Genomic DNA, 12,208 nt, shown 5'->3' with positions numbered 1-12,208 from the left:
AGTACACTGTAGCTTCACAGTGAAGCCGAAATGTCACTTGGGATACAATCAGATTTTCTCACACTTTTTGTTTCTTCTCTGCAGCTCGCAAACAGGAAATCATAAAGATCACAGAGCAGCTTATTGAAGCTGTCAACAATGGAGACTTTGAGGCCTACGCGTAAGTCCAATGCACATCCTTCTGGTTCCATAAAAGATTTTTTAAACAGCTGCTGCAAGAGTACAATTTTAGCTCTTTAAGTGGACATTAAAGCTCTCCATCAACCACAGAGAACCATTAATCTGATTGACATAAAAACATGTTGTATTAAAAGATTAAAGAGTAATTGTAGTCATTGTTTTATCCTCTCTTCCCCTCTCTACCTGCCGTATAATTAAGAGTAATGCTTCTGACGTAGAGTGGGGAGGGGTGGTTAAAGTGTACCTAGAGTGATGGAAACCCATTTCCACAAAGAAAGGTGACACAGATTAAAATGTATGCATGAGTTTAAAAAGCAATTATATTATAAGCAAAAACAATACAACAGTTACTCACAGAGCTCAAAAATAAGTCTGAGTTACTTTGAGTAAGATTTGTAATTCTAAATTGGAAGTGGAACTACAAAGACATAGTAATTGTATGTCATACTGAGTCACATTCAAAAGATAGTAATATAAAATTTCAAAAAATTACAACCATGATCAGTTTAGGTAAGTTTATGTAACACAGGGAAGTCAAAAGTGCAATTTGAACTACTGCCTCAAAAATATACATTTGCAAGTCAGAAATCGAGACTAAAAGTCTGGGTTAAATTTAGGATGTCAAAACATGCTGTATTTTACAAGACTCTAAGTTAAACTTACCATCTTTAGTAGAATAAGCTACTTTTGCCTGTTCCCTTATTCACAAGGAGTCACATCAGCAGGAAGTTTGTTTTGGCAGATTTTTTACATTGGCTGCCTATCCTGATGCAACCCTAGAAGGATTTGTGTCTCCCGTAGGACTGAACCAAGAAACTTTTGCTTGTTAGGTGACTGTTTAAACCACTAAACTGTGGAGTATGAACTACTAAATTCACAATCTTTAGTAATTAGTTCAAAATTGAAAGTGAGATTGTTTTTTTGTTTTTTAATTTAAAATTTAAACTGAATTAAATATTTGACTTGCTCAGTCACAGTTATAAGATTCAGCTGAAGTCATGATACACAATGAGAAAAATTAAATACTAAATTAAATTTACACAACATCCATCCATCTTCTTCTGCTTTATCCGGAGCCGGGTCGCTGGGGCAGCAACCTAAGCAGAGAAGCCCAGACCTCCCTCTCTCCCCAGCCACCTCCTCTAGCTTATCCGGGGGAACACCAAGGCTTTCCCAGGCCAGCAGAGAGATATAATCTCTCCAGCGTGTCCTGGGGGTGCCCCGGGGCCTCCTCCCAGTGGGACATGTCCGGAACACCTCACCCAGGAGGACGATCTGATATCCTCGTGTTGGCGTTGTTCCCTCATAAATAATGTTGTTCCAGGTTCAACATTGCAAGTGACCAATCATCTTCTCCTGACGTCATCCGCGACCTCAAAAAAAACGCCTTCAAAAATCGGGAAACCGCCTCTGTAAGGACAATATGTATAATGCTTACTGTTTATTAAAGAAAAGTATCCTGAAATTCAAAGAATTCAAGTTCCTGGATTGGCGGACAGAAGTGGTTTCTCTTCTCGCAAATGAAGTAGATTTTTTTATGGCTGTATTTTTCAAAGGCACAAAAGGGGGACGTCACAACAATGTGATTGGTCACTTGCAATGTTGAACCTGGAACAACATTTATTATGATGATGTGAGAACAACACGGACACGAGGATATCAGATCATCCCACCCAGGAGGCGCCCAGGAGGCATCCTTGTCAGATGTCAGAACCACCTCAGCTGGCTCCTTTTGATGTGGAGGAGCAGCGGCTCTACTCTGAGCCCCTCTTGGATGGCTGAACTTCTCACCCTATCTCTAAGGGAGATAGGCGCAGAAATGAGCTTCGGAGGAAGCTCATTTCCGCCGCTTGTATCCGCAATCTCATTCTTTCGGTCACTACCCACATCTCGTGGCCATAGGTGAGGATAGGGACGTAGATTGACCGGTAAATTGAGAGCTTCACTTTTACACTCAGCTCTCTCTTCACCATGACGGACCGGTGCAGCGTCCGCATCACTGCGGCCGCAGTACCAATCCATCTGTCGATCTCCGGCTCCCTTCTCCCATCACTTGTGAACAAGACCCCGAGATACTTGAACTCCTCCACTTGGGGCAGGAACTCATCCCCGACCCTGAGTGGGCACTCCACCCTTTTCCAGCTGAGAACCATGGCCTCAGGGACACAGTCGACACAGTCGAATGCCTTCTCCAAGTCCACAAAACGCATGTAGACTGGTTGGGCAAACTCCCATGCGCCCTCAAGTATCCTTGAGAGGATAAAGAGCTGGTCCAGTGTTCCGCGACCAGGACGAAAACCGCATTGTTCCTCCTGTATCTGAGGTTCACTAGTGGACAAATTCTCCTTTCCAGCACCCTGGCATAGACTTCTATTTCAGTCAGTTTACACAACATATTGTCTACAAATAAATCTTTTTCTTAGGATTGCATAGACAATCCTAAGAAAAAGATTTACTTGGAATCTACAATACTTTGGTATATAGAAGGTTATAGAAGAACTAAACTCAGAATCACAGCTTTATTTGCTTGTAAACAGGTGATGAAAAAAAGCCAAAATGGTAACAAGGCAGGGCTAGAACTGACTGACACATAAAATGACAGACAAGAGGGAAATGCCAGAAAACATCTTGATGATCTCCAAGACTTTTGGTTAATTCCTCCATGGACTGATAATACAAAAGTATAACTTTTTGAAAGGTGTATGTCTCATTACATCTGGCATTTCAGAATAGGAACATCATATCAACAGTAAAATATAGTGGTGAAAGTGTGATGTCTGGGGCTGTTTTTCTGCCTCGGGACCTGTAAGACTTGCTATGGTAAATGGAACTGTGAATTCTGCTGTCTACCAAAATATCCTTATCAGAATGTCCATTCATCTGTTCATGACCTCGAGCCGAAGCACACCTAGGTTCTGGAGCAGGACAATGATCCAAAATGCACCAGCAAATCCACCTCTAAATGGTTTCGGAAAAACAAAATGAACTCTTTGGAGTGGCCCAGTCAAAGTTCTGACCTGAATCTGATTGAGATGCTGTGGAATGACCTTTAAAAGGTGGTTCATGTTCAAAAACCCTCCAATGTGGCTGAATGACAACAATTCCACCAAGATATGCGGGCCAAAATTGCTCCACAGTGCTGTAAAGGACTCATTGGCAATCATAACAAATGCTTGATTGCAGTTGTTGCTGCTGAGGGTGGCCCACCCAGTTATTAGGTTTAGCGGGAAGTCACTTTTTCACACAGGGCCATGTAGGTTTGGGTTTTTTTGCCTTCATAATAAACAACGTCATTTAGAAACTGCATTTTGCGGTTACTTGTGTTATCTTTGTCTAAATAATTAAATTAGTTTGATGATCTGAAACATTTAAGTCTGACAAACATACAAAAATAGGAAATAAGGAAGGGGCAAACACTTTTTTACACCATTTTATATACTAAGGAGGAGACACAGTTGAACAGAATCCACCTGACAGAGCAGCTGCAAAACTGAGCGTCACACACACATGATAAAGGGAACTAAGATAAAAAAAAAAACTTACTCGCTGCAGTGAAAAAAAAAAGATTCTCCAGCGTCCATATGATAGTGCCAAGAAATTAAACTGTAAGTGATGTATATTGTTATTAGTGAAATATAATGTAGGATAAAATGAAATGAGATAAGAAATACTGGAAAGGGTTTAAATTAAGAGGTTAAAGGTTTTCCATTTAGTATTTTGTGACAATGATTGTTGTTTTTATCGCTATATTTATTATTATTATTATTATTATTGTTATTCGAAGTGTGACTCTAACATTTGATCCCATTTCATGAGGGAGGAGCATGATAGAGCAAAATTATAAGCTCTATAATATCTTTACTAATTGTGTATACATTGTTTAATATTGTTACAGTTTGGAAGGTGCATCATAAATGCATAAATGAAAAGAAACTACTGTATTAACAAACCTGGGTGCAGTTGTGAGATGGTCTGTAATGGTTGTTACTTAGTAAGCAAGAATTTTGACATGCTAAGTCAGAACTATGAAACAGTAACTGTAACTGCTTAAACAGACGTGGGCAGAATTTTAGGTTTCCTTGTCAGTGTTATAAATTTTTTTTAAATGTTTTAACTATGAGATATATAGCATTGCTAAAATATTGTTACAGAACTGTTTAAATTATTCCGTGCGTCATTTGTGTAAAAATATATCTTGACTAACAGGAAGATCTGCGACCCTGGTCTGACCTCATTTGAACCTGAGGGGCTGGGAAATCTGGTGGAGGGAATGGACTTCCACAGATTTTACTTTGACAATCGTAAGACTAGTTCAATCTACTACTGATGTTTTGAAAATGTAAAATATATGATACATCTATATTTAATATTCATCGCTAAGTGGACTATTTGTCTCCCATCAGTCCTCTCAAAGAACAGCAAACCTATCCACACCACCATCCTTAACCCCCATGTGCATATAATTGGGGACGATGCTGCCTGCATCGCCTACATCCGCCTGACGCAGTTCGTGGATGGCCAGGGCCGTCCTCGCTCAAGCCAATCAGAAGAGACCAGGGTATGGCACCGCAGGGACAGCCGGTGGCAAAATGTCCACTTCCACTGCTCAGGAGCTCCTTCTGCCCCGCTGCAGGGGTGAGGTAGGACAACAATAGCATTCACGCAGACGATGAACATTTATAAAAATGTGTTTTCACTCAATCATTCGGGGTTATTAAATATAGCTTCATGGGAACAAATGTATATCTGCAGCACAAAAAATAAATATGCAAAATCTGAATGGGTGTAAATACTTTTTTCCAGGCATTTTGAGGAGGCAGAGCAGAAAAGTAACGAGCAGATAATCACAGAGAAAGAAGCAGCACTGAGAGAGAGGTGCAGGTGGATGTGTGGTGGGGTTGAAGGAATCTGATTTGGGGATTGTGGTCATGCTCCTGCACTCTGCACACCCACTTCTTTCTCTCTCTCCCTGTACAACTTCGACAACAGCAGACAGTAATAGCAGTGCTCCCATCTTCTGACAGCAGAGGACACATCAGCTACAACATTAAACTCTTGTAACTCTTCGGCCTGCCTACAGCAAACAAAAAAGCTATTGTTCCTTCCTATTGTTACTTCTAGTATAATTATGGCCACCGTCTGTCTCTGTGTTCTTTCAACTGTACAGTCTATTTATTATCCATTTTAATCCTTTCTTCTTTTTTATGACAATGCATGATTCCTTCCTGTGTTGTCATTAGCAGTGGCTGTTCTGCACGACTAAGGCTGCCTGTGTGAAATGAACAATCAGTATCACGTGTCTCACACAAAGAGTCTGGTGGGTGTATTTTATTATGAATTTCATTGTGTTGTGCAACAGCACAGCACAACACAATTAATTAATTAATTAATTTAATTTATTTATTGGGTGTTTAACTCCCCACCACCCCATTCCTCATCCCTCACGACCCCCAACCACTCTGTGAGACAGTGAAAACCATGCAGCATGCTAAGATGTTACTGTTGTTCTTAACTGATATTTATGTACTGAACATTGCAAGTTAACTACTGAAACTATGGTTGAAATGTTGAAATATCCCAATGTTTATGTAAATTTCCAGTTTTATCGTGGTGACTTAACTACAGTTACGCTGTTGATGGTATTTAATTGCATGATATTCCACATTAATGCATTTGGTAAATGGGGTGTTGTCGTGCATTTTCTGTTGGGTTTTTTTTGTTTGTTTGTTTGTTTTATTTGTTTTTTTGCACTGCTGGTGAGCTATAATCTGCGGCCTCTACTTTCTGGATTTCTAAGTGCATAAACTGTTTTTGTTGACATGACAGTGTAGTATATGAGGATTCTGGTGACCATGACAGAATATGCCCTTCCTCAGTAATATTTGGGCCCAGGTTCTTTACTGTTTCAAAGGCAACAACCAAAACCTTAAATGATCATTTTTGATTTAACTTATTGGAACCTGACTAATGTAAAAGGTGACAACTTAAACTCAACACAAGGGTGTGTGGTTATTACTTTTGATTGCAATAATTAAATTAGACTTTGGATTTAAAAGAAAGCCAAGGTCAAAGTTCCCAAAGTGAAATCAAAGTTTGTTTTAATTATGTGGTCATTTAAAACCATATTTTAATTGTCAGTTTTTGCTTTGGGTGGCTGTGGCTCAGGAATTAGTGCAGGTCATCTACTAACCGGAAGGTTAATAGACAACCTATTAGAACACAACCTCATCCAGTTCAATGTCTGGCTCCTCTACTTCCACGTGGCAAGATACTAAATCTTAAAATGCATCCATCTGAATTTTTGGTTAAATGTGTTTAGGCATAGAAAAAGACATGGATGTGTATATGAATGAGAGTTGTGGTAAGAAAGTGCTGAAATAGAATAGAAAAGTGCTATAAAAGTAGCAGTCTGTTTTAACATTTTTCTGTCCCTGTACAAAAAACATGTATCTCTAAAACCTTTCTCATCTTATAAAATGCATTTCTTTGATTATTAGGTTAGTCAGTGAGTATAGGAGGATTGTATCAAGGTACAGGGGAATTCTTAAAGGATTGCATTTTGTCACATTTTCACAAAAGTGTACAGATACAACCCAACAAAGCTAATATTTACTTGTCCTTCCGCATGATTAGCATTTAAATATGGTAACATTATGCTCTTGTGCCATAATTTGTGACTTAGCTGAAAGCTATTTAAGAGAAAAAGGAAAGCTGAAAAAGAATTTTCTGCTGCTCCTTACACATCGTGTGTGGGACCTTTCACTTGGGAGGCAAATGTGTAAACCACTAAAGTTATGGAGCCTTAAACAGCTGCCTGCCAAGCAGATTGGAGCAGGATACACAGACAGCTATTGATGAAAACACTAGAACATTTAACACATAAAGTGACAGATATTTAAAAAAAAAAAAAAGACTAAAAGAGAGTAAAAGTGAAATTGAAAATTATATAATAAATCTTCCAGAGTTGCATTTGTACGTTTTGGAATAAGAACATAGAGTCACTCTCTCATTTTTTATGTATAAACTTTAGTTTTTCTCTAGTCTGGAGACATGAACAGGAACGACTTACTGTATTTCAGAATTCATAAAAGGGTCCTCCTTTTCCATAAAGCCCTAATTTTCACTTTGTCCTTACTCTTGTAGAGCTGTGGCTGACCTAAAACAAGAAGGTTTTAACATGTGGAAATATGGAAAAGTCACTTGACATATTTGTAAAAGACAACGGTGTCTTGCGCACACACATACATTATTACTTCTATTTCAAGCACTAAGCAGAGTTTCTTTTATATATATTTACAAATATTTGTGTGTAATGTCTAAATCACAAAAATTTACACAGTTTTTCCAGGACATTGATTCAACACACAGGCAGGAATGAAATTTGAAATAGACTGGTTTGGAAATAGTGGTTTTTTTGCACTACTTAAGCACTCAAAGCGCTTTACACAGCTTGCCTCATTTACCCAAGGACTTTTTTTGATGCCAAAGTGCCTTTTTATTGAACATTTATACTCCAATGAACGCATTGGAGGGCAGCTTAGGATACCTGCTTGAGGATACTTTGGCATGGACCTTCTCATTAGTAGATGACCTGGTCTACTTCCTGAGCAACAGCCACCCCTCAATGTTTGTGAGTAAAACCAAAATATTAGGTAGAATATCAAATCCTTTATTTTTACAATATCTCCCAGAAATATCTGGGAAAATACTACAAATATCTAGTGTTGTTTGCTGTATTTTCCCTTAACGATCTAACTTTCTGTCCTTGAGGGGGCATTAACTTCTTGAAGCTTGACATTTAGACTGACTACAGGATTAAAGTACATACATGATTATTGAATGTGAGAAGAAAAATGCTGAAGATTTAAAACAGGCTTATACAGACTGTCAAATAAAGCATTGAGCTGGTCTATTTTAGGACATATTCACAATATTGTCAAATTACTTTAGCTCACTCAACAAATAGTATAGAACATTCCTAGTTTGATCCTTCAAATATCACATACACAGTAAAGCTTAAACGACTGGTTGAATCATCGCAGGACGATGACTGGAAAGATCAAATCATGGAAGTGGTTTTCTTTTTTTTCTTTTTTTTTTTTTGCCTGTCCCGTTTGGCTCTTTTGCCATCAGAATTGTTGTCTAAAGGCAAAGAAAGATGCCCAACGGATTTACTTTACCAAATTGACCATCCCAGCCTTGCCATAATGGTCCATTTGATTCACCTTTTATTGTTTATTTTATTTTCACTTACTGAACATGGGACAGACTTGACTGGGGGAAAGAAGGGGAGAAAGAAAGAGGGAAAGAGAAACAGCTGAGAAGAGGGACGGGGGAGAAGGGCAAAAACCAAAAACCAACAGAATGAGCAGAAAAAGAAGAAAAAAAGAAAAAAAATGCATATATCAATCACCTGGGTCACCTGCTGAGAAAGAAAAAAGAAAACAAGCAGAAGAGAACAAGAGTAATAGAATAAACAATATCACAATGATATATGGGAATATGACAGTAAATACTAAATATTAAACATTATTGTGCAGCACATAAGATCAACAGAACACAGTGTGCTTTGAGGTAGGAGCCAAAAAGGGTGTAGTTTGTGGGTGTGATCACCCGTGTGTACACCTGTGAGCATGGACGCGCTTGTTTTTTGTTTTTTAAAAGGTTCCTTCATGTAATGATCTGCTAGAGGGTGTGAGGGGGCCACAGCCCCGTCCTCCAGGGCATGAAGCAGGTATGGAGGAGATCAAAACTCCAGACATCCAGAGGCCCCCAGAACACAAGAGACCAAGGAAGACCAACAGAGGGGCAGCCGCGCCACTGGAAGTGGTTTTCAAAGAAAACTATAAAAATTTGCTGGTTCCAGCTTGTCACCTAATGGAGAAAGGAAACCAATTATCATGAAATATTAAAATATACATATATGATTTTATAAAGTAAACTAAAGAAAAATGTATTAGAAAGATAACTTTGTGCTTCTCACAACACTAAGAAATCAAACCTTAGGTACTAAGTGGTGTTGTAAAATACACCATCTACTAGGGTAAATGTATGGGCATACCAGCAATTCACAAGGTAAACTTCTCACCATCCATGCTATTCATGATGTAAAATAAAGAAATATTGCTTTCAAATACTTGTTGCATTGAATCATAAAAGTTAGAAGAAGATTTAAAAACAAAAACACATTAAGCACCTAAATTTGGAGAGACGCATGGTGAACTTGCCAAGCCAAGGCTGCGATTTAGTGTTTCACATTTTGCACGAGTAGTGTCTTCAACACATTATTAACAGTCATTCAAAACAGTCTTTTATTAATTACTAATTATTTACGTTATAAAATGAAATGGGGAATTATGCATCATCAGACAGTCTTCAGGTTGTTTTTGTTTTTTTGTTTTTTAAACCATTAGTATCAGTGAAACTCCAGAGCTATGGCTTTAGGATAAAGCCATGAATTTCCCTTCCTGGTCAAACCAAATGTCAATGCTATCAGTACTTTAATTGGATTGGTTACTTAGAATTAGTGTCCCGCTTTGAAAGCTGTACCTTCTTACTTAATAGCTAGGTTTGGGCCTGGGTGTTAATCTTAGGCTTCAGCTATAAAGAAAAATTTAAATGTATTGATAGATCCTTATCATTTCTTCTTCTGTGTTCATGTGAGCAAGTATGATATGAATGATGATGATGGTGATGACTGTATGTGAAACAAAGCTTTTATCATGTACTTTTTGTATTTATTATATGATGATGATCAATATTAAAGTGTGATCAGATGTAATCAGTGTGTAAACTAATAAAATTGTCCACTCTACTATTCCGTCTTATCTCAACTCACAACATTAGAAAGAACCCCGTGTTGTTTCAGTTTTCCTTGTGTTTTTAGTGCTTTAAAATGTTACATGAATAAATGTCAGTATTTCCTCTAAACAGAATATTAGAATATTCCAGCAAGTATTTTTAGAAGGCAAAGTTTGAAGGGTCAGTAAAAACATCTCAACCACCACAGTGATTAAAGGAAAGTTCGAAAAGTAGATTTACTCATGAATGTTTTAAAGGTGTAAAGTTACTTCTCTTTTGTTGCATTTCAGGGTAAATGTCTCACTTATATATTATATATTTATAAATTTATTAATTTTGCAGACAAGGATAGAAAATGTAATCTGTTGTTAAACATTAAACATCATTTTATTTTGCTGGAATTCTTACTCTACCCATTCTCTTCCACTTATCCAATTTAGGGTCACAGTGGGGCGAAACCTATCACAGTTGCCATAGGGCAAGAGGCTAGGTACACCCCTAGTCTGACACAGGGCCAACACAGAGAGACAGACAACAATTCACAACTATGGGCAATTTGGAAATTAACCTAACCTCACTAAAAGCATGTGGTTGGACTATTGAAGACAGCCGGAGAACCCAGAGAGAACCTATGCAAACCCACGGCCAGACAGTGGATTCTAATCGTAAATTGGAGCTAAATAAATAAATCAAATTGAAATATATTAAATTTAGGGAGATAAAACTCACCTTTTGCAAATACCTTAATGTCACGGATTATAGTGAAATACAGTAGAAACATATTTAAAATTGCAGTAAAAAAAAAAGTAGTAATTCACTAGCTGGGATCACATGCTTGTGAAAACCTACAAAAATGTTAGGTTTGCTAACATTTTTGTTGTTAATGGCAGATGGCTTGAGCATAAATTGAGGCTGTGGTTTGGAGACGGCCTCAGAGGGGACTGGTGCCAGTTCCTGGGTCAGGCAGATCCCCATAAGAAGTGAATTATTTGAAAAAGGGAGAGAGGGTGGGTACGAATCTAAGAGGAGACAATGGCGACCTCATTGTACAGGATACAGTAACCATCGCAGTGGCAGACATCGAGGAAAGTTTTTCAATATATAACTGGTTAGGGGTGAGGGGAGGAAGACACGATAAAAGACACACTGTGGAAGAAAACCAGAGTTTTAGAAGGATTTTAAATTCAAGAATGAAAAAAAACTAATATGATGTCTCTTTCTAGTACTCTTGCACCAGCATCATTATGATTATTATTATTAGTAGTAGTAGTATTTGCAATGTTGCAATGCTGGTTCTGAGAGATTGATCTTGGAGGCTGCTGTTCTCTGCTCTTAGGTACACCAGCATTGATATTGTGTGATGCCTGTTTTCCTCAATGCTCTTCTAGCATTGCTCAATTTCAGCTCAGGATCTGCCCTTGTATTGTTATTCACTTGTAGCTGAAAGCACACCTTGGGATCTTTGCATGGATCTTTGGAAAACAGGCCATTTCTCCTCTTGGCTTCTGCTATGGAAATCTTGTTGCACTTTCTTATTCATCCAGGACCAGGTTTTTCAACCTGAAAAACAAGAAAAAGACTAGCACACCATAAAAAACAACAACAATAACAAAAAATAAAAAATAAAACATCACAAACAGCAGTACAGAACCAGGAACATGTGATCTGTCAGCCTGAAAAGAGATAGAGACACACATGCACACACAAAAAATTATATTCCCAGCATCCATGGGATAGTACCAAGAAACTGATAAAAGTCATGTTTAATTAAAGACTAGATAAGGAGAATATATTTGCGATTTTTAAGGCTTTGTCGTTTTATTTAGTATTTTGTTTTCTTTACAAAAAAAATTGAGGTGTGAAATGTTCATGTGTTATGCCCGGATTTGATTGTTAATGACGTCCATTGTTTTAAAGTACAGAGCCAAACAAGGCAAGAATTCTTCAGAGAAGAGGCAGTCAGCTGTCTGCAGTAGCTTCAGCAAGGCTGAAGAGCGATGATTTTTTATTAAAGGAAAGTTTAAAGGGCAAAACTTCTGTTATGTTTGCAATTCGTTTAATTAAATATTTAATTAAATAAAGCTTTCATGAAATGTAAAACATTTTCTGGCAGTGGTGTAAATGCATTTATTCTATTTTGAATGCAGAGTGGTATTACTATGTTAATTATTTGTGCTGTGAGATCCAAGTTTACATAATGAAGTGGCTGAAAATCTGTGTCACCACC

The 12,208-nt window shown here is 37.9% G+C and overlaps 1 protein-coding gene across 5 annotated transcripts in view; it reads left to right on the top strand.

Moving 5' to 3' along the window:
- Window positions 1-9,994, top strand: part of camk2b2 (calcium/calmodulin-dependent protein kinase (CaM kinase) II beta 2) — a 65,786-nt gene extending 55,792 nt beyond the window's left edge. For all 5 annotated transcript variants that reach the window (XM_082540312.1, XM_082540311.1, XM_082540313.1 and 2 more), the window contains 4 exons: window positions 85-160; window positions 4,387-4,481; window positions 4,584-4,820; window positions 4,984-9,994. In XM_082540312.1, the coding sequence (XP_082396438.1) occupies window positions 85-160; window positions 4,387-4,481; window positions 4,584-4,819 (407 nt within the window). In that variant the 3' untranslated portion in view covers window position 4,820; window positions 4,984-9,994. The remainder of the gene's footprint in view (window positions 1-84; window positions 161-4,386; window positions 4,482-4,583; window positions 4,821-4,983) is intronic.
- Window positions 9,995-12,208: the final 2,214 nt, after the last annotated feature.

This window comes from Aulonocara stuartgranti (genome assembly GCF_965226115.1).
Source record: "Aulonocara stuartgranti genome assembly, chromosome: 7".
NCBI classification, from domain to species: Eukaryota; Metazoa; Chordata; class Actinopteri; order Cichliformes; family Cichlidae; genus Aulonocara; species Aulonocara stuartgranti.
The sequence above is the reverse complement of the archived record's forward strand: the minus strand, read 5'-3'. Positions and strand labels throughout refer to the sequence as shown.